This window comes from Heptranchias perlo, chromosome 13 (genome assembly GCF_035084215.1).
Source record: "Heptranchias perlo isolate sHepPer1 chromosome 13, sHepPer1.hap1, whole genome shotgun sequence".
Lineage (NCBI taxonomy): Eukaryota > Metazoa > Chordata > Chondrichthyes > Hexanchiformes > Hexanchidae > Heptranchias > Heptranchias perlo.
Genome location: NC_090337.1, coordinates 5,761,339 through 5,784,192, shown reverse-complemented (window position 1 = coordinate 5,784,192; position 22,854 = coordinate 5,761,339). Strand labels below are relative to the sequence as shown.

General features: G+C 45.2%; 1 protein-coding gene across 2 annotated transcripts in view; it reads left to right on the top strand.

Moving 5' to 3' along the window:
* LOC137331235 (choline-phosphate cytidylyltransferase A-like) overlaps positions 1-20,869 on the top strand; it is a 49,093-nt gene extending 28,224 nt beyond the window's left edge. The window contains exons 6-9 of one of the 2 annotated variants that reach the window (XM_067994878.1): positions 3,761-3,839; positions 6,977-7,119; positions 15,495-15,683; positions 17,580-20,869. In XM_067994878.1, the coding sequence (XP_067850979.1) occupies positions 3,761-3,839; positions 6,977-7,119; positions 15,495-15,683; positions 17,580-17,777 (609 nt within the window). In that variant the 3' untranslated portion in view covers positions 17,778-20,869. The remainder of the gene's footprint in view (positions 1-3,760; positions 3,840-6,976; positions 7,120-15,494; positions 15,684-17,579) is intronic. The other variant, XM_067994879.1, reaches the window with a different exon arrangement.
* Positions 20,870-22,854: the final 1,985 nt, after the last annotated feature.

Genomic DNA, 22,854 nt, shown 5'->3' with positions numbered 1-22,854 from the left:
TAGGCAGCGTTATAAAAAGGTTAAGCACTGCCTGATTATTTCCACTGTTTGCAGAGGCTGTGATGAGAAGGAACAGATTTAAGATAATTACAGAAGTATTTAAAGGGAAGGTTAGAAAAATTATGTGTGCACAGAGGGCGGTTAGAATGTGGAATTCCCATGCCATAAATATTGTTGAAGCAAAGTCCATTATAATTCCTTTAGTAGGGAATTAGTTTCTTAAAGAAGAATATTAAAGGGTATTGAAATCCTTGTTTGCAAATCCCTCCATGGCCTCGCCCCTCCCTCTCCTTTAAGTCACTTCTTAGAACCTTTGACCAAGTTTTTGGTCACGTATCCTAAAATCTCCTTATGTGGCTTGGTGCCAAATTTTGTTTTATTACGCTCCTGTGAAGCGCCGTGGGATGTTTTACTACGTTAAAGGCACTATATAAATGAAAGTTGTCGTCGTTCTCGTTGTGTGGGGAGCGAGCAGGAGAATGGGGTTAGACTAGTTGGCTCATGGAGAAAAACACTGGCACCAATTTGATGGGCCGAATGGCCAGGTTTCTGTGCTATAACATTCTTTGATCCTACGAATTGAATCTGTGCCTTCAGCTCATAGACTTTACCTTGAAGTCGGCAAGTTGTCAAAAGATACTGATCATTGGGCGATGAGACACACCTTTAAAAACAAAACACACTGAAAACTGGGGCTAAAACCCCACCAGATTATTTGGCGAGTTTAACAAGGAAATTGTCAAGTTGGATTCCCCATCTTGTACCAAGCTAGCGGGTCTCAGCAGTGGTGGTGGTGATATAATTGGCCTCCGTGCCCTAATTAGGGAGGTAGCCAGGGCTCTTGCTTCTGTTTGTCAACCGGTGACCGGCAAGTGGCCATAAAAAAGGCAAATGGCTTCCTAGTTTATACACAGGGAGGCATTGCATATAAAAGTAAGGAAGTGGTGGTGAATTTGTACAAGGCATTGGTTAGGTCGAGTATTGTGTGCCATTCTGGACACTCCATTAGAAGAAGGATATTAGTGCCGTGAAAAGGGGCCAGTGAAGATTCACTACACTGATACCAGGATTAAGAGTTCATGGTCATGCTGAAAGGCTTGAAATGTTGGGGCTCTTTTCACTGGAATAGGGAAGGTTCATGGAATCTGACCGAGGTTTTCAAAGTTGAGAAGGTAAATAATGAAAGATTGTTTTTATTGGTTGATGTGTTAATAAGAAGGGAAACACAAACTCAGGATTATCACACAGGACAAAGGGGGAGTTAGAAGAAAGTTTACATAGAGCGTTATTAGAACATGGAATCCTTTACCATAAGTGGCAGTTGAGGCATTTAAAAGGGAACTAAGTAAGTATTTAAGAAAAAAGGAATAGAAATGGATGGGGGAAATGGTGAGAAATAGAATTAGAGTAAGTAGCTGGTTGGAGAGCTCGCACTGGTACAGGCGCGATGGCCTGAATGGCTGCCTTCTGTGCTGTCTGACCCCTGCTTTGGGCGGGGCAGTGAGAGAGAGTGTGTGTGGAGACAATGGGTTGTTCAGTATAGGTGTATCAAGTAGAGGAGTCATACTAAGCTTTTAAAATATATATCCACGTTTTAGTACTCATTATATTTCCTCATCCAAGTGTACATATTCATATGAACGTAATTACTCAATGGCTATATAAAACTTCAATGCTACAGAGAACTAATAAGCACTCATGTGGAATGTCTAGAGTGCAATAAACAACCTAAGACGTCAGAGGTATGCACAATAAATAGTAGCACCTAACCTTACCACTAAACAAGCTTATGTGTCAACGGCATACCCACAGAACGTGATGACATACAGTACCCACATTTGTCCTACGTAATTAAACCTATAAAAGATGCAACACACTGGAGCTCCTTGGGGAACTTCAACCTACTCTTGCTGAGGCGAGCGTAAGCAGTCAAGACGGCACACTTGCGAGCTCCTGAAGGAGTCCCTGGTGTGTGAGTCTAATCAGTGCCTCTATCTCATATACACCGCATGTAATGGCTTGTGTTTTATTATCTCATTGACTTGATTTAATAAAGAGTATTACCCAGACATTTCAGTGTTTTCTAGAACTCCAATTTCTATCAGAGGTAAAGGATGTATGACAATATCGTATAATACCCCCACGTAAGGGGAATAGTGATCTATGACAATATCCTATATAAACCTAACCCGGGTTAAACCAGAATCGGGCTGGGCTGTGACGTGCTGTATGTCAGCGCTCACTGTCTAAACGTGCATGTGAATATGTACACTTGAGTGAGGAAATGTAGAATGAATGGTGCCTGTAGACGTGTATCCCAGGATGGGTTCAACACCTGATATCATACAGGAAAATCATAGAATCTTACAGCACAGAAGGAGGCCATTCAGCCCATTGTGCCTATGCCGGCTCTTTGAAAGAGCTGTCCAATTAATCCCAACTCCTCTGCTCTTTCCCCGTAGCCCTGCAAATTTTTCCCCTTCAAGTATTTATTCAATTCCCTTTTGAAAGTTACTGTTGAATCTGCTTCCACCGCCCTTTCAGGCAGTGAATTCCAGATCATAACAACTCGCTGCGTTAAAAAAAAAATCTCATCTCTCCTGACCATGGTTCTTTTGCTATGGTGATGAGTGCTGACCGGTTACCTAACTTGTGGGGAGAGGAAACATCAGAGCTGAGGGTGATTGCCATCCTCCTTTTTGTCCCCATTTCTCGCCCCCCTCACCCCTGATTAGAGCAACATGTTTCAACAATGACTCTTATTGGTTAATCTCCTGTGTCGTGGCACACGGAGTCAAGATTAGGTGTAGTCTTCAAGTGAGGTAGGTTTAAGGAAGGTGGGTTTATTGGGCCACAGTGTACAGACTTAAGCCAGTTCCCGTTTTAAAGACATAGTTATTATGTATAATATAAGATTAATATTTATTAAGTGTCAAAAGTTATGGCAATTCAGCAATCAGAGAAGTAAGGTTGGTTGGAACTTAGGAGTTTGCCTGCAGCTTAGGCTGAGGAGCTGGGAGGCACAAAAAAAGAAAGAACTTGCATTTATACAGGACCTTTCATGACCTCAGGACGTCCCAAAGTGTTTTCCAGCCAATGAAGTACTTTTGAAGTGTAGTCACTGTTGGAAACGCGACAGCCAATTTGCGCACAGCAAGGTCCCACAAACAGCAATGAGATAATCTGTCTTTTGGTGATACTTTGTTGAGAGATAAATATTGGCCCAGGACACTGGGGAGAACGCCTCTGCTCTTGGAAATAGAGACACGGGATATATTACATGCACCTGAGAGGTCAGACGTTTAACGTCTCATCCGAAGGATGGCAGCTCCAACAGTGCAGCACTCCCTCAGCGTTGCACTGGGAGTGTCAGCCTAGATTTTTGTGCTCAAGTCTCTAGAGTGGGACTCGAGCCCACAACCTTCTGACTTGGAGGCGAGTGAGTGCTGCCCACTGAGCCACGGCTGACTACAACTCTGAGGCAATACAACGCGACTGCTGGTGGGAGGGCAGAATTGCAATGTGACCAGTTTACCCAGGCAGTTTCTATTATAAATGTGGACATAAGAATTTATAATGGAAAAAGTTGACACAAAAGTGTGGCAGAAACATGACGACAGGAAGTAAGGCTCAGTAGATTTGAAGTACAAGCAGACACAGGAGTGTGGATTGTGAAATACTTCGAGACGTTCAAAAGTGGTATAAATTCAAGTATTTTTTTAAAAAATATAATGTTTTTAAAGATGGCTTTTTGTTACAGATTGACTTTGTGGCACATGATGACATCCCATATTCCTCCGCGGGAAGTGATGACGTTTACAAACACATTAAAGACGCAGGTGGGTGTTTGGTGTGGAGGCAGGTTTGCATTCATTCAAGCACTCGCAGGTCAGCATGGTTAGTGTGTAGATTAAATATTTTCTCAGCCCCAATCTCCGAAAGTAACCCCCTACTTTACTGCTGTGGCATTTTCCTATTTCCAGCCACCCTGGTGTTGAAGATGATTAAAGGATTTGATAGGGTAGATAGAGAGAAACTATTTCCTATGGTGGGGGAGTCTAGAACAAGGGGGAATAACCTTAAAATTAGAGCCAGGCCGTTTATGGGTGATGTCAGGAAGCACTTCTTCACAACTTACAAAGATGATCTGTACAAAAAGGAAACTGCATTAAAAGATCTTATCAGGTTACTTCCTCGATGGTCATGTAGTGTGACACTGGTCATTTTTCTTGGTCCACTAATCGCTAGATTTATTGAATTTAGGTTCACAACTTGCCCTAGTAGGATTTGAACTTGCGATCTCTGGAAATAATACAGCCTATTCTTCTTTTCTGATTCCTCTCTCCCCTCCCTCCCTCCTGCCGTGTGACATCTTGGAATTGGGGGAAAAGACCAAGCTGACACGCCATATATCTCAGGCTAAAGTACCAATTCGAATTTATTTAACAAATAAAATTATACTGAATCAAGTAATCAGCAGATAAGCATAACATACAGTACTACTTTTGATATTTTACACTCTTTCTGAGCAGTCCTTTTTACTTATTGTACAAGCTGTTGCACTGGAAATTCTGCCTCACCACAAAAACTTGTACGCTTGATTTAACTGGGTGAAAACTAAAGTGAAGAATGTGGGCCAATAGCCTCGGCGTATTTTTCTTTTGTGGAAGGTGAAAAGGGGTGTCCTTCGCAATTAATCAAAACTGACCATTACTTCCTGCCTTGGTGTATTAGAGATCCAATACCTTCACTCAGCACTGAAGCTTGCCTAACCAGTTTTGACTTAGACTTGGATTCCAGATGGTTTGTTTATGGATTTGCCTCTTATGACTTAGAATCAATTATTTCTTCTTAACAATGTAGTAAACAGGGTCAATCTAAATCTGTCACGAGAATACAGTGGTCCCAAGAGAGGTGTAGGCTTTCCTTATAGGCACCAAGCTAAGAGAAAAAGGGGAGGGGGTGGTGGTGGCTAGACATTTAGCAGTGGTGGGTTTATCTCCAGAGATGGGCTGGGACTGCAGTTCTGCTTGCCGTTTAACCCCACCGTGATCCCATCCAATTTTCCTCGGACGCTCAGTCAACATCACTTGTCGATGGGCACCCAGTGCTGTTTGTGCGCATTGTTGGTAACTCCTTTCTGGAGGGGCGGGGGAAGGAAATTGGCTTGATTGGCACCCCATCCACCACCCTAAACATTCACTCCCTTCACCACCGGCGCACCGTGGCTGCAGTGTGTACCATCCACACTGCAGCTTCTTCGACAGCACCTCCCAAACCCGCGACCTCTACCACCTAGAAGGACAAGAGCAGCAGGCACATGGCCGTTCCTTCATCGTCGCTGGGTCAAAATCCTGGAACTCCCTTCCTAACAGCACTGTGGGAGAACCTTCACCACACGGACTGCAGCGGTTCAAGAAGGCGGCTCACCACCACCTTCTCAAGAGCAATTAGGATGGGCAATAAATGCTGGCCTCGCCAGCGATACCCACATCCCATGAACGAATTTTTAAAAAAATCCAATGCAGCATAGAAAAAACTGGCTGCAGCAGCTTAAAGGGCCTTTGCAGCGATTTTGAGTCTGGTATCAACTTGGTTTTATTATTAATATTGACAGAAAGTATAAGCAGATTATATGTCTATATACTTACCAATAGGATATCCATCAGGTTTGCGATCAACTAACAAATCCAGGCGAGCTCTGAGCACAGAATTACTGAAAGTGAGTCTATTTATACACCTAGATGGACAACGTCAGATGACTTGCTCTAAACCTTTCAATTCTGAGATTACTGTTATGTGATCTTTGTGTCTTTTGGTGTGACGACATCGCACCACATTCCCTCCATTCTCACTGGAATGTGGGTGGAGTTTATGTAGAAGATAACACAGTTTTCATGGCTATAAACATCACACCGTACCAAAATAATAACAGCTGAAACCTATTGAGACATGTTGGCTCTAAACTCGCTATAATTCTTACACAAACCCATTGACGCTCCTTATTTTGTATTAACCTGACACCTCCAGCTTACTTAGCATTCCCCATGCGGAATCCTGACGACCTAATCTAAACCATGTGTTAGACTCGATTACGCAGAATTCATTCTCATATTGATATTAATACTGACTTCTGTATTGTTATGCTATTTACTATTATATTGTACACTATCCTACTGTAACATAGCAACAGTTTAAAGAAACTAGCCCACCTGGTCACAGCATTCCCTTGGTGGATTTGTAATGACCCTGAATCCTAGTTGTTGACCATTTACGTTACTTCTTGAAACCCATTAAGGTTTCTTGTTACACCACCCATGCCTGGTAACACCGCATTGTAATAGGCATCATTCCCATTTCCAGCTACGCGCGCGCGCGCGCGCGCGCACACACACACACACACACACACACAGAGAAATATATTTGGTTGTATCGATCTCATTGGTGTCAGCCATGGCTCAGTTGGTAGCACTCTTGCCTCTGAGTCAGAAGGTCGTGGGTTCAAGTCCCACTCTAGAGACTTGAGCAAAAAATCTAGGCTGACACTCCCAGTGCAGTATTGAGGGAGCGCTGCGCTGCCTTTCAGATGAGATGTTAAACAGAGGCCCTGTCTGCTCTTTCAGGTGGACTTAAAAAATCCCACGGCCACTATTTCGAAGAAGAGCAGAGGAGTCCTTCCCGGTGCCCTGGCCAATATTTATTCCTCAACCAACACCTAAAACAGATGATCTGGTCATTACCACGTTGCTGTTTGTGGTAGCTTGCTGTGTGCAAATTAGCTGCCACGTTTCCTACATTACAACGGTGACTGCACTACAAAAAGTACTTAATTGGTTGTAAAGCGCTTTAGGACATCCTGAGGTGGTGATAGGCGCTATATAAATGCAAGTTCTTTCTTTTCTTTCCAACTAACACCAGGGACTATTTTAAGGCTCCGTGATCTCATAAACGCCCCTCTACTGTGTGTGACTTACAGGCATGTTTGCCCCAACTCAGAGAACGGAAGGGATCTCCACATCAGACATCATTACCAGAATTGTGCGGGATTACGACGTGTACGTACGTAGGAACCTGCAGCGCGGTTACACTGCCAAAGAACTCAACGTCAGCTTTATAAACGTAAGTGATGGTGGCAGCAGCCGGCCGTGGAGCACGGAACTCGGGTGATTGGGAGTTTAGTTTCCTGCATTTCTTGCCCAGTGTTTGCCATTGGTGGGGCAGGTTTTGCTCTTCCGTGCTTGGGCGCAAAGCATTGCCTGAGCAGATGGGGAAGGGGAGGACATGAAGGATTTTGATAGAGTAAATAAGGAGAAAGTGTTTCCACTGGCAGGAGGGCCGGGGATCAGAGGACACAGATTTACGGTAATCGGCAAACGAACCAGAGGGGAGATGAGGAGGATTTTTTTCACGCAGAGAATTGTTATGATCTGGAATGCGCTGCCTGAAAGGGCGGTGGAAGCAGATTCAGTAGTAACTTTCAAAAGGGAATTGGATAAATACTTGAAAAGGAAACATTTTACAGGGCTATGGGGAAAGAGCAGGGAGAGTGGGACTAATTGGATAGCTCTTTCAAAGAGTCGGCACAGGCACGATGGGCCGAATGGCTGCCTCCTGTGCTATATGATTCAATTATGATGGCGGAAAATTAGGTAGGGAGGATCACAAAAGTATAACAGCCATAAATGGTCGGAAAATGGGGTGAGCTTTGTTGCGGGTGTATAACCCTCTCCGTCCCAGCACCGAAGAGAAAAATTCACCCCTTCATTTATTAAAAAAAGAAACGTGAAAATGGTGCTCACTTTTCAATCTTGACCTCTGCGGAATGCTAACCATGTGGTACCGAGCATTACATTGTGGGTGGCCAAGTTTTTATTTTCTGCAGACTCTCAGGCACGAGGGGCTGAATGGCCTACTCCTGTTCCTATGTGTGCTCGTAGCATGGAGAATATACAGTCGGAGCAGTAACAAAAAAAACATTTTAATCTTGAGAGGGTGCTGAATTTGGGACCAGCCCTGGAGAGTCTCCTCCAATCTCTCTCCGACTTCCGGCTTCTCATCCCGGCTCCCCCCCCCCCCCCCCCCCCTAATCTCTCTCCGACTTCCCCACACCATGTACCGGCTCCCCTGCATTCCTCTTCCCATCAGAGAGGCTGATGCTCTGGGTAATGCACAGCTCTAAATCGATAGCGTGGTCCTTCATTTATTTCCCCTTTGTTAATAAATAGCTACTGATCAGAGTCAAGTATCTCCCCCTGGTAATTTTATTATGGGCTGGTTGTTGTACTTAACATGTGGAAGAATTGACCTGCTATTCTCGCTTAACTGCACTGGTGTGCAACTGATTAGAATCAATCACTTTTAATTTAAAATTCCACTTGCATGAGAAGTTGTACTGTTCTGTACCTTAAACTGCCCTTCACAGCTGAAGGGGACCACTGTTTGCCGAACTCCAAGGTGACTGACGCTTCTCTCTCCCCCTCACTTTGGTCAATGTCAGGAAACTCTCCTGCCTTTCTTGACTTAAGTCTGCTCCTGATGTGTTAAGATGCAGACGGACCTACCGTGTATTTCCGATGTCTTATGTTTTTATTGTAGAAGGGGGCTGAAGCACAGAGCGCATTGTGAACGGAGTGGATTGTGAACCGAGTGGGAACTTGAGAATTTGGTGAGCGAGGGAATTAGGTGTAGAGGGGGAAGGACAGTGAACAGAGAGGAGGAGCTCTGAGAGACCCGGAATAAAAGGGTAGGTTAATCGGGGTAAGTAAATTAATAATAATCGAGTATCTAAAGGGAGTTCAGGAAAAAAACAGGTTCTAAATATAATGGACGGGCAGCTGAGACCCATTGCCTGCAATTCCTGCGCCATGTGGGAACTTCAGGATGCTTCATGTGTCCTGGAGGGCCACATGTGCAGGAAATGTCTCCAGTTGCTTCAGCTGAGGGTTTCTGAGCTTGAGGGGCACAGCACCATGGGGCAAAAGACTGCAGAGGGGGGGGGTACAGTGAAGTGTAGAAATGCAGTAGCCATAGGGGATTCGATAGTCAGGGGGACAGACAGGCGTTTGTGACCGTTGATGTGAGTCCTGCATGGCCTGTTGCCTCCCTGGTGCCAGGGTAAAGGACATCACTGAGAGGGTGCAGAACATTCTGCGGAGGGAAAGGGAACAGGCAGAAGTCGTGGTCCATGTGGGCACCAACGACATAGGAAAGAAAAAGGATGAGGTCCGCAGCTAGGGAGGAAGTTAAAAAGCAGGACCTGAAAGGTAGTAATCTCTGGATTACTCCCAGTGCCGTGCGCTAGTGAGTACAGAAATAGGAAGATAATGCGTAGCTAGTGACATGGTGCAGGAGGGAGGGCTTCAGATTCTTGGGGCACTGGGGCCAGTTCTGGGGCAGGAGGGATCTGTTTAAGACGGACGGGTGGTACCCCAACAGAGCTGGGACCAATGTCCTCGCGGGGAGGTTCACTAGTGCTGTGGGGGAGGGTTTAAACTAATTTGGCTGGGGGATGGGCACCAGGATGCAGCATTAGAAAGGAGAAACAAGATGCATAAAGGATTAGGAGAGACAGATAGCGCTATAGTAAGAAATAGTGCAATATTAAGTGGGATCAGACTAAGAGAGAATACGAGAAGGTCTAAGATAGGTTTAGAGTGCATGTGTGTAAATGCATGAAGTGTGGTAAATAAGGTTGATGAGCTGCAGGCACAAATAGCCACATGTGAATAGGATGTAGTGGCGATAACGGAGACCTGGCTCAAAAAAGGGCAAGATATAGAGGAGCAAATTTGCAGGGAAGTTACAGAGAGTATTTTACTGTAGAGTAGTGATAATGGGGGACTTCAACTATCCTAATATAGACTGGGATAGTAATAGTGTAAAGGGCAAAGAGGGGGAGGAATTCCTGAAGTGTGTTCAGGAGAACTTTCTTGATCAGTATGTTTCTGGCCCAACGAGAAAGGAGGCATTGCTGGATCCGGTTCTGGGGAATGAGGTGGGTCAAGTGGAGCAAGTGTCAGTGGGGGAACATTTAGGGAACAGTGATCATAATATCATACGGTTTAGATTAATTATGGAAAAGGATGAGGAGAAATCTAGAGTAAAAATACTTTGTTGGAGGAGGGCCAATTTCAGTGGGATGAGAACGGACCTGGCCCGGGTAAATTGGAATCAAAGATTAGCAGGCAAAACTGTAATCGAGCAATGGGCGGCCTTTAAAGAGGAGATGGTGCGGGTACAGTCCAGGCACATTCCTGCCAGAGGAAAGGTAGGGAAACCAAACCCAGAGCTCCCTGGGTGATGAAAGAGATAGAGAGTAAGATGAAGCAGAAAAAGGGGGCGTATGACAGATGTCAGGTTGATAATACAAGTGAGAACCAGGCTGAATATAGAAAGCACAGAGGAGAAGTGAAAAAGGAAATAAGAGAGAGTATGAGAATAGACTGGTGGCTAATATAAAAGGGAATCCAAAAGTCTTCTATAGGCATATAAATAGTAAATGGGTAGTAAGAGGAGGGGAGGGGCCAATTAGGGACCAAAAAGGGGATCTACTCATGGAGGCAGAGGGCATGGCTGAGGTACTTTGCATCTGTCTTTACCAAGGAAGATGATGCTGTAAAGTCACAGTAAAAGAGGAGGTAGTTGAGATACTAGATGGGCTAAAAATTGATAAAGAGGAGGTACTAGAAAAACTGGCTGTACTTAAAGTAGATAAGTTACCCGGTCTGGATGGGATTCATCCTAGGTTGCTGAGGGAAGTAAGGGTGGAAATTGCGGAGGTGCTGGCCATAATCTTCCAAACATCCGTAGATACGGGGGTGGTGCCAGAGGACTGGAGAATTGCAAATGTTTCACCCTTGTCCAAAAAAGGGTGTAAGGATAAACCCGGCAACTACAGGCCAGTCAGTTTAACCTTGGTTGTGGGGAAGCTTTTAGAAACGATAATGCGGGACAGAATTAATAATCACTTCGATGAGTGTGGATTAATTAAGGAAAGTCTGCACGGATTTGTTGAAGGCAATTCGTGTTTAACTAACTTGATTGAGTTTTTTGATGAGGTAACAGAGAAGGTTGACGAGGGCAATTGGTTGATGTGGTTTATATGGACTTCCAAGTGCCGTATAATAGGCTTGTCAGCAAAGTTGAAGCCCAGGGAATAAAAGGGGCAGTGGCAGCACGGATACGAAATTGGCTAAGTGACAGAAAACAGAGAGCAGTGATGAACGGTTGTTTTTCGGACTGGAGGGAGGTGTACAGTGGTGTTCCCCAGGGGTCGGTGCTGGGACCAGTGCTTTTTTTGCTATATATTAATGACTTGGACTTGGGTGTACGGGGCACAATTTCAAAATTTGCAGATGACACAAAACTTGGAAGTGTAGTAAACAGTGAGGAGGATAGCAATAGATTTCAAGAGGACATAGACAGGCTGGTAGAATGGGCAGACACATGACAGATGAAATTTTAATGCAGAAAAGTGTGAAGTGATACATTTTGGCAGGAAGAACGAGGAGAAGCAATTTAACCTAAATGGTACAATTGTAAAGGGGCCGCAGGGACAGAGAGACCTAGGGCTATATGTGTACAAATCTTTGAAGATGGCAGGACAGGTTGAGAAAGTGGTTACAAAAACATTCAGGATCCTGGGCTTTATAAATAGAGGCATAGAATACAAAGGCAAGGAAGTTCTGTGGAACCTTTATAAAACTGGTTAGGCCTCAACTGGAATATTGTGTCCAATTCTGGGCACCACACTTTAGGAAGGATGTGAAGGCCTTAGAGGGGGTGCAGAAAAGATTTACTAGAATGGTTCCAGGGATGAGCGATTTCAGTTACATGGATAGACTGGAGAAGCTGGGGTTGCTCTCCTTAGAGCAGAGAAGGTTGAGAGGAGATTTGATAGAAGTTTTCAAAATTGTGACGGGTTTAGATAGGGTAAATAAAGAGAAACTGTTTCCCTTGGCGGAAGGGTCGAGAACCAGAGGACACGGGTAATGAAAATAAGAAATAGTAAAGGCAAGAAGTCACTTATGGGAGTAGTTTATAGGCCGCCTAACAGTTACCACACTGTAGGACAGGGTATACAGGAAGAAATAATGGGGGCTTGTGAGAAAGGAACAGCAATAATCATGTGTGATTTTAATCTACATGTAGATTAGAAGAATCTGATTGGCAAAGGTAGCCTGGAAGATGAGTTCATAGAGTGCTTTCGGCACAGTTTCTTCGAGCAGCACGTTCTAGAGCCGACCAGAGAGCAGGCTATTCTAGATCTGGTAATGTGTAATGAGACAGGATTAATTAATGACCTCATTGTAAAGGAGCCTCTAGGTAGCAGTGATCACAATATGATTGAATTTCGCATTCAGTTTGAGTGAGAGAAGAGTAAGTCTAAGACTAGTGTTTTAAACTTAAATAAGGGCAATTATGAGGGCATGAAGACAGAGCTGGCTAAAGTGAACTGGGAAATTAGGTTAAGGGATAGGTCAGTAGAGATGTCGTGGCAGACATTTAATGAGATATTTCATACACTCGGCAAAGATACATTCCAGTGAGAAAGAAAGACTCTAGGGGAAGGACGTACCATCCGTGGCCAACTAAGGAAGTTATAGATAGTATCAAATTGAAAGAAAAAGCATACAATTCCGCAAAGATTAGTGGCAGGTCAGAAGATTGGTCAGAATATAAAAAACAGCAAAGAATGACTAAAAGAATAATAATGAGGGAGAAATTAGAGTACGAGAGAAAGCCAGCTAGAAATATAAACACAGATAGTAAGAGTTTCTACAGGTATTTAAAAAGGAAAAGAGTAAGTAAAGTGAGCATTGGTCCTCTAGAGAGAGTGTCTGGGGAATGAATAATGGAGAATAAGGAAATGGCGGATGAATTGAACAGATATTTTGCGTCTGTCTTCACTGTAGAGGATACAAATAATATGCCAGAAATAATTGTGAATCAAGAGGTGAAAGGGAGGGAGAAAGGAACTTAAAATATTTACGATCACCAGGGAAAGGGTTTTGAAAAAATATTAGAACTAAAAGCTGACAAATCCCCAGGTCCTGACGGACTTCATCCTAGGGTCTTAAAAGAAGTGGCTGCAGAGATAGTAGATGCATTGGTATTACTTTTCCAAAATTTCCTAGATTCTGGAAGGTCCCATCAGATTGGAAAATAATGAATGTAACTCCTCTATTCAAGAAAGGAGGGAGACAGAAAGCAGGAAACTACAGGCCAGTTAGCTTAACATCTGTCATAGGGAAAATGCTAGAATCTATTGTTGAGGAGGTTATAGCAGGGCACTTAGAAAATCCCAATGCAATCAAGCAGAATCAACACGACTTTGCGAAAGGGAAATTGTGCTTGATTAATTTATTAGCATTCTTTGAGGAAGTAACAAGCAACGTGGATAAAGGGGATCCTGTGGATGTGGTGTACTTGGATTTCCAGAAGGCTTTTGACAAGGTGCCACATCAAAGGCTACTACACAAAATAAGAGCTCATTTTGTAGGGGGTAACATATCAGCATGGATAAAGGATTGGTTAGCTAACAGGAAACAGAGAGTAGGCATAAATGAGTCATTTTCAGGTTGTCAAGATGTAACGAGTGGAGTCACAGGGATCAGTGCTGGGGCCTCAACTATTTACAATCTATATCAATGACTTGGATGAAGGGACCGAATGTATGGTTGCTAAATTTGCTGAGTGACACAAAGGTAGGTAGGAAAGTAAGTTGTGAAGAGGACATAAGGAGTCTGCAAAGGGGTATAGATAGCTTAAGTGAGTGGGCAAAAATTTGGCAGATGGAGTATAATGTGGGAAAATGTGAACTTGTCCACTTTGGCAGGAGGAATAGAAAAGCAGTATATTATTTAAATGGAGAGAGATTGCAGAACTCTGAGGTACAGAGGGATCTGGGTGTCCTTGTACATGAATCATAAAAAGTTAGTATGCAGGTACAGCAAGTGATTAGGAAGGCAAATGGAATGTTGTCATTTATTGCAAGAGGAATGGAATATAAAAGTAGAGATGTTTTGCTACAGTTGTACAGGGCAGTGGTGAGACCACATCTAGAATATTATGTGCAGTTTTGGTCTCCTTATTTAAGAAAGGGCATAATTGCTTTGGAGGCAGTTTAGAGAAGGTTCACTCGACTGATTCCTGGGATGAGGGGGTTATCTTATGAGGAAAGGTTGGACAAGTTGGGCCTGTATACACTGGAGTTTAGAAGAATGAGAGGTGATCTTATTGAAACACATAAGATCCTGAGGGGACTAGAAGGGGACGATTCCGCTTTTGGGAGAGACTAGAACTAGGGGCCACAGTTTAAAAATAAGGGGTCTCCCATTTAAAACAGAGATGAGAATTTTTTTCTCTGAGGGTCGTGAATCTGTGGAACTCCCTTCCCCAGAGAGCGGTGGAGGCAGGGTCATTGTATATTTTTAAGGCTGAGTTAGATAGATTCCTGATTAACGAGGGAGTCAAAGATTATAGTAGGTAGACGGGAAAGTAGGATTGAGGTCACAATCAGATCAGCCATGATCTTATCAAATGGCAGAGCAGGCTGGAGGGGCCAAATGGCCTACACCTGCTCTTAATTCGTATGTATGTATGTTCGTATGTTTAAGGTGATTGGCAAAAGAACCGAAGGCAACATGAGGGAAAACTTTTTTACGCAGCGAGTAGTTATGATCTGAATTGCGAAAGGGCGGTGGAAGCAGATTCAATCGTGGCTTTCAAAAAAGAATTGGATAAATACTTGAAGGGAAAAAATTTGCAGGGCTACGGGGAAAGAGTGGGGGAATGGGACCAACTGGATTGCTCTTACAAAGAGCTGGCCCGGGCTCGATGGGCCGAATGGCCACCTTCTCTGCTGTAACCATTCTATGATTCTAAGTTGGCACCTGTTGGGCAGTCCCGCCCCTGCTTTGACTTGTATATGTAATGACTGCTCTGCTGCCAACTCATTTTTGCGCTAGCCAATCCCTGCAAACCACTTCCTAAAGATTGAGTACAGATATGGGAGGCCATTTAGCCCATCGCAGCATCTACTAATCCCGTGAATGATTCCAGAGTTTTTGCCTCCATCTCCCTACCGTTAAATCCAAGTGTTACTCACTCTGTGTGAAGGGGTTCCTCACATTAAGTCTTAAACTTGTTTTTACCCAGTTTGTACCCAAGTCCTCTTCGCCTACAGTCGTAATTTAAAATAAAGCCTGCGCTCACTCTCTCTCTTGCTCTCTTACACACTCACTTTCTGTGTGTCTCTCACACGCTCACTATTTTGTTCTGTCTCTTTCACTCTCTCACTCCACACACATTGTCAGTGTGTGTCTCTCTTTTCTTCGCACTATTTCTGTCTTACACTCCACACGCTCACTGTGTGTGTGCCTCATGCTCTTGTGGCTGTGTGTGTGTGTGTCCGTCTCTCGCTCTGTGTGTGGAGTCTCTCTCTCTCTCTCTCTTTCTCTCTCTCTCTCACACACGCACTCTCTCCTTTCCAGGAAAAGAAATATAACTTGCAAGAGCGAGTCGACAAAGTTAAACAGAAAGTTAAAGATGTGGAGGAAAAGTCGAAGGAGTTTGTGCAGAAGGTTGAGGAGAAGAGCATCGACCTGATTCAGAAATGGGAGGAGAAGTCGAGAGAATTCATCGGAAACTTCCTGGAGATGTTTGGTCCCGAGGGAGCCCTGGTGAGCACTTCTGCATAATAAATGGGGAAGTTCAGTAATAACAATAAAAGTAAAAGGTGTTCGGGGCGAGAGGGAGAGAAGTTTATTTGTTGGTCATCAGAAGCCACAGGTGCTCTGAAGGTCTCCTAGCGATCTTGTAAACTTTATCCATAAGCATTAAGGCACAGAAAATCCTACAACCGGCAAAGGAAGATTGACTCCGTTCAAGAGCTGGGAGTAGGGGAAGTATAATCGTCTGCAATTTATTTAGATTTTTTTTTTAAAAATGTAGAAGGAGAGGGCATCACTTTGCTACGCTCTCCGAACAAGTTGAACCTCAACTGAGAGCAGGTAAATCAAAAGCGGAGTGGAAGAGAAAAATAGGTCCCACCAGACAGAAGAAGTTTAAACAGGCTACACTAGGCAAAAGAAATTTAAAATGGCCCCGCCAGGCAGAAGAAATTTGAAGTGGATTTTTTAAATAAGGGTGAAGCATAAGAGAGAGAGAGAGCGGGAGTGCACATGAAACCAGTTAAAGGGACAAAGCCTATGAGAGGCTAAATGCCAATGGGAGCACACAGGAAAGAATTATAATTAAAAGGGAGAGTAAAAATCATAAAGAAAGAAAGAACTTGCATTTATATAGCGTCTTTCAAGTCCTCAGGACATCCCAAAGCACTTTACAGCCAATGAAGTACTTTTGAACTTAGGCCACTATTGTGATGTGAGGAAATAAAGGGGGTCCCTGAGAGAAACAAGTCTCTTAACTGCCGTGGGACATTTCTCTACGTTAATATCGCTGTATAATTGCAACTTGTTGTTGTAAAACAGGCCACCTGACACAAATAAAGTTAACTGCGAGCAGCCAAAAGAATCAGAATTAAGCTGGAGGCTGTAAAGGTGTGTGTGCTGTTGAGGGAACTGGGGGACATGGGATGGGACTACGGTTGGTCGAAGTAGTAAGAAAGAGTGTGAACCCACCCAGGAGCGAACGACAACTAACTGAGACAGCGTAGAAGGAGCGTGGGTCACAGAAGAAGAGTTAGCCGAAAAACAGACAAGATAGCTGGGACAAAGACAGAGAGACTGTGAGCGATAGTAGCCATAGGGCTGTCTTTGGAAAGTGCGTCACAAAGGTGATACCTGTACGATGGTGAGTAGCCTACCTGGAGCTAGAGAATTGAAGAGAAAGGTTGGAAGGACATGGTGGTGGCAGCCCACAGTGGGGAGAAATAATATAGGGGCATTAAAAGCCAGAGGGGCGAGGTATCGGAGGGCAGCGTGTTCTTGTAGAATCCAACCCCAGCAGGGAGTCGCCAACCCCCACTCCCGCGATGTAAACTCGTCCCGAGCGCTGCATCACCCCCCCCCTGTGCTCGCTGACCTACAGTGGCTCCCGGTCCAGGAACGCCTCGATTTTTAAAAAAAAATCCTCATCCTTGTGTTCAAATCCCTCCATGGCCCTCGCCCCCTCCCTATCTCTGTAACCTCCTCCAGCCCGACTACTCTCTCAGATCTCTGCGCTCCTCCGATTCTGGCTTCTTGAGCATCCCCGATTTCCTTCGCCACCACCATTGGCGGCCCTAAGCTCTGGAATTCCCTCCCTAAACCTCTCATCCTCTCTATCTCTCTCTCTCTCTCTCCTCTTTTAAGATGCTCCTTAAAACCTACCTCTTTGACCAAGCTTTTGGTCACCTGTCCTAATATCTCCTTATGTGGCTCGGTGTCAAATCTTTGATAATCGCTCCTGCGAAGCGCCTTGGGTCGTTTTACTACGTCAAGGCGCTATATAAATGCAAGTTATTGTTGTATCGGCGGGGTTTACGATGCCGTGCGGGGGTTTACGATGCCGTGCGGGGGTTTACGATGCCGTGCGGGGTTTACGATTCTTTTTTTCCCCCGTTCCAAAAAAAACAGAAGCACATGCTGAAAGAGGGCAAAGGTCGGATGCTACAAGCCATCACCCCGAAGCAGAGTCCAAGCAGCAGCCCGACCCGGGAGCGCTCCCCCTCGCCCACCTTCCGCTGGCCCTTCTCCAAGACCTCCCCGCCCTGCTCTCCGAAACCAGAGTCCGACGCGGCTGCTTACGACATCAGCGACGACGATTCGGAATAAAGGTCTCTCTCCCGGAATCTCCATTTACCCCCACCCCCCCACCCCCCCCCCCCCCCCCCCCTCTCAATTCGACCGTCTGGGGTTCTACAGGGACGGGGCAAATATCGCTCACACGTAGAAAAAAAAGAGAAATCCGAACAAATGGGTCAAGTTGGACTTTGGAATTTAAACATTAAAAAACAAATCATTTTCCGCAGGGAAACGGCTCGAAAACGATGTAAACTGGTTTTTCTTTTTAGCATATTAAACTAATTTAACAAAAAAACACTTGGAAAAGACCACAGGGAAAAAATGGCTTTCTTTTATATTTAAGGTGTACTGTCGTATCTCAGTACATTCGGGACGTGCGTCAGAGCTTAGCGCATATGCTCGCATGTAAGGCTAGAAATTTACCCCTCCACCCCGGATTGGGCACTCAAAGTGTTGGGGAGGGGCTCTCGGGCTTCCCCCCCCGGTTGAGCAGTTTTCCCCATTGATGGAGGAGCTGGTACGTCCCCATTACCTACAGCTGATTCTCCAGCTCCTCCACACCTGTCATATTTCAACGCCTCATTTCCCTCCAGATTTCAAATCACCCCCCCCACCCCCCACCCAAATCCCTGCCCCGTCTCGTATCCAATCTCGCTGGGCTGGCTCCAGTTCAGAATCTGCTGCAGGAGCCTGGACTGAAGTGAGGGGATTTGGGGGATAATTGCTGGTTAAGTGTCGCAGCCCTGGGGGAGCAGGAGCTGGCAGTAATGTGCTGCCGGAGACAAGAGAGAGAACGGAGGAGATGTGGGTGTTGCTGACGTATAATTGGGAGGTCGGGGGCTTTGCACCCACAGCTCTCCTCTTATACAACGGTCGTAATTCCCTCCCTGTCAGTTTCTGGGGTGGATTTTTGTGGCTGCCTTACGCACAAGTATAGACAGTAACTGTTGATGGTCACTAAATGAGTGGAGTTTTGGGAGTCCTGTGTGCCAGGGCAGACTCTCTGACGGGATAACGTGCTTTTATCTGATTCCGAATGCGAGTTCTTTACTGGGTGCTGCCCAGAGAGGGAACTGGGTGCTGCCCAGAGAGGGAACTGGGTGCTGTGACTGAACTTTCTGTCTCAAGAAAGCTTGCACTATTCACCTTAGCAGCGAGTCACTGGGGAGAGTCACTGTGCTGTAACACGCTGCCAGCTAAAGGTTTCTCTGCCATCTCACAGTTGTAACTTTTGAGCCGCATTGATGTATAAATCAAACCCGTTTGCACTTAGAAACAACGGAACGTGCTTGAGAAGTACCTTAAGACACTGAATTCCACTCGTGTATTATATATTTTTTAAAATCACAATCCTTTTAATAACTACTGATCAGAGCTATTAGGTTGAAGGCTGAACTGAAATAACCTTGGGAATCCCATTGGTGTAGATTGGTACATGTGATGTACCTGTCTGTGTGTGCGATACGTTCTTAACGGGTGTGGGGTGCGTTTGGGGTCATGGTCTGTCGTTTACACGGTTATGCATTGGTTGCACACTTATGCATGTTTTGCGGGTGAGTCCAGTGTTTGCTTTCAGACCCATGTCGTCTAATTAAGGCTCTCTTCTGTACTCTCCAGTTCCTCTGCAGAAGTAAACTTTGGGGATAAAAAGAAAGGAAAATTGACTTTTTTTCTTAAAAAAAACAAGCAAAAAACATTCTGCAAACACCACACCTGTGAGAGAAAAGACAGGTTAGTGTTTTGGATAAGGGTCTTCATCAGAACTGATGGAGTTTGACCGAATCTTTAATCTGTCTTTTTTCAGACGTTGACAGACCTGCTGTGTGTTTCCAGCAATTTCTGATTTTGTTTCTCTTTTTTTAAAAAAAAATACTTTGCCTGAGGTGCAGGCGATTGGGCCAGTAAATACCGACCACCATAAATGGGTGAGATCCACGCTAGTTAACCAGCAGAGTGCACTCGCAGTACACGGGGGGGCTTTACAACTCAGGAGAAGTTGGTTTGTAAAAGTGTGTGTTGTCCCGTCAGCTGGATTTCGTAAAAATTACGGTCTCTCTTTATTTAAAAAAAAAAGAAAACAAGACTTCTTTTTAACATCCCAGCGCTGTAAACGGGGTGAATTCAGAGCTTTGGGGATTCAGTGCGTTGCAGTCATTCCTCCATCTGCACTTTGCCCAGCTTCAGCCTTGTCTCGGGTTTCCAAAGGTGCTTTAAAGAAATTACCTGCATTTATACAGCGCCTTTCAGGGCCTCCGGACTTCCCAAAGTGCCTCACGGCCAATGAAGTGCAGTTGCTTGTAATGTCGGCGAAACATTGCCAGACCCCACCCCCCCGAGGGCGCCTCTTAGATGCTTGACTCAGTGAGGCCTCCCCGTCGGCAAGGAGGGGGTTGGCGGGAGTTGGTCAATGATCCTGGAGCTCAGTAAAAGGGCCTCAATCGCGCCCTGACTCCCTGAGATTTACCGCGAGGAGGTTTTCATGGCAACGCAGGCCTGGTAATAATAGCCACGAAGCTGCAGCCTCCCAACCAGGAGGCGAAGAGCTGGTTCACCAACACCTGCCCGAGGAAGTCCATGACTGTCAGCCCGGGTGAGACCGCGCCCCTTCTCCCCCACACCTCGCATCCCGAGGGAGGACAAGGACCTGACCTGGGGAGAGAGGCGGGGAGGTGTCTTACTGTTAGTAAAGTCAGTAGTCCCACACTGTCCGAGCCCCTCCTCTTCAATGTTGGGTGATCGAGGGGAGGGAGAGGAGAAGCATTAGAGACTCTGATCTCTGGTACTGTGGTGTGAAGCATCAGTATGTAATTTATGCAATGCACAGAGTCTGTTTCTGTGGGCGATCCTCGAGAGATTGTTTGTACATCGAAAAAAGAAATATATCTTTTTGCAAAGTGTTAATCCTCTTTGATTTCTGATCATTTTTCGTCAACAGATTTAGAGGGTTTTTTTTAATTTAAAAAGAAAATTGAAGTGCAAAGTGCTGTAAGTTTGGCTCTGACCTGAGATTTTTTAATAGAGTTGCATGTTGTCGATAAATGGATTCTGTGCTGATCTTTTAATCAACTTACAGCTGTTAAACAGTGAAAATTGTCTGATTAAACACAGCGTTAAAAACCTCTGCATTGTGTCCGTTTTCTCTTTTGTCGAACAGCAAAATCCTACCGGCGTTTTTTCTTTCAGTGTAAACATTTTCTCCCCCCTCCCCTGCTGGTGGAGCCTTGACACTTGCTCGAGCACATGGGATCCTGGGCTTTATTAATAGAGGCATAGAGCACAAAAGCAAGGAAGTTATGCTGAACCTTTATAAAACACTGGTTAGGCCTCAGCTGGAGTGTTGGGTCCAATTCTGGGCACCGCACTTTAGGAAGGATGTCAAGGTCTTGGAGAGGGTGCAGAGGAGATTTACTAGAATGGTACCAGGGATGAGGGATTTCAGTTATGTGGAGAGACCGGAGAAGCTGGGGTTGTTCTTAGAGCTGAGAAGGTTAAGGGGAGATTTGATCGAGGGGTCCAAAATCATGAACAGTTTTGACAGAGTAAATAAGGAGAAACTGTTTCCAGTAGCAGAGGGTCGGTAACCAGAGGACACAGATTTAAGGAAATTGGCAAAAGAACCAGAGGTGACATTAGGAGACATTTTTTTTACGCAGTGAGTTGTTATGATCTGGAATGCGCTGCCTGAAAGGGCGGTGGAAGCAGATTCAATAATAACTTTCAAAAGAAAATTGGATAAATACTTGAAGGGAAAATTTGCAGGACTATGAGGAAAGAGCAGGGGAGTGGGACTAATTGGATAGCTCTTTCGAAGAGAAAGCACGGGCACGATGGGCCGAATGGCCTCCTTCTGTGCTGCTCCTACTCTGACACAAGTTCCTCAGGCACTGATTTGCCAGTTCTTCAAGGTGTGAGCCGCCCCCACCGGTGATTGACAGCAGACCATGGTGAGAGGTGCAGTCTAATCCAGTCCTGTCATCATCTGACATCCGCTGAAGCAGGAGTCGCTGAATATCAATCAGGAGTGGGGACCCTGGCTGATTTTCATTCTTCCCCCTCCCCCGATATAGCTAAGAGCATCTAACGTCCATTGTAGTGGCCTGAACTTCTGTCCTCGAATGTGCCCCCTGTGTGGCCCGAGCTTCTGTCCTCGAATGTGCCCCCTCTCATCCTTGTGTTCAAATCCCTCCATGGCCTCGCCCCTCCCTATTTGTAACCTCCTCCAGCCCGACAACTCTCCGAGATCTCTGCACTCCTCCAATTCTGGCCTCTTGTCCATCCCCCACTTCCTTTGCCCCACCATTGGCGGCCGTGCCTTCAGCTGTCCAGGCCCTGAGCTCTGGAATTCCCTCCTTAAACCTCTCCGCCTCTCTCTCTCCTCCTTTTAAGATGCTCCGTAAAACCTACCTCTTTGACCAAACTTTTGGTCACCTGTCTTAATATCTCCTTATGTGGCTCGGTGTCAAATTTTGTTTGTTAATCGCTCCTGTGAAGCGCCTTGGGATGTTTTTATTACGTTAAAGGTGCTTTATAAATGCAAGTTGTTGATGGAAAGACGGAAAACTTGCATTTATAAAGCAGGAGATAGTGCAATAAGCCTTGATTTCAAAAACAATGAGGATGCAGGAGGGCGAAAATCTGTTTGGGATGGTGAATTTGCAGCTCAGAAGGAGCGTGAGCGGTAAGAAATATTTATACAGCGTTTTATCACAATCAAAGTGCTCCACCCAATGGATTATTTTGAAATGCCAAAGCGCTTTGCAGCCAGTGAAGTACTTTTTAAAAGTGTCGTCGCTGTTGTAGGAAACGTGGCAGCCAATTTGCGCACAGCAAGATCCCGCAAACAGAAATGAGATAAGTGACCAGATTATCTGTTCATTTAGGCGTTGATTGAGAGATAAACATTGGCCAGGGCTCGGCAGGGACTGTGAAATAGTGGCTGTGGGATCTTTTACGTCCACCCGTTTAACGAAAACAGCACCTCCGACAGTGCAGCACTCCCTCAGTACTGGCACTGGGAGTGTCAGCCTGGATTATAGACTCAAGTCTCTGACTCAGAGGCGAGGGAGAGTGCTACCCCCTGAGCCATGGCCGATACTTAGAAAAGCAA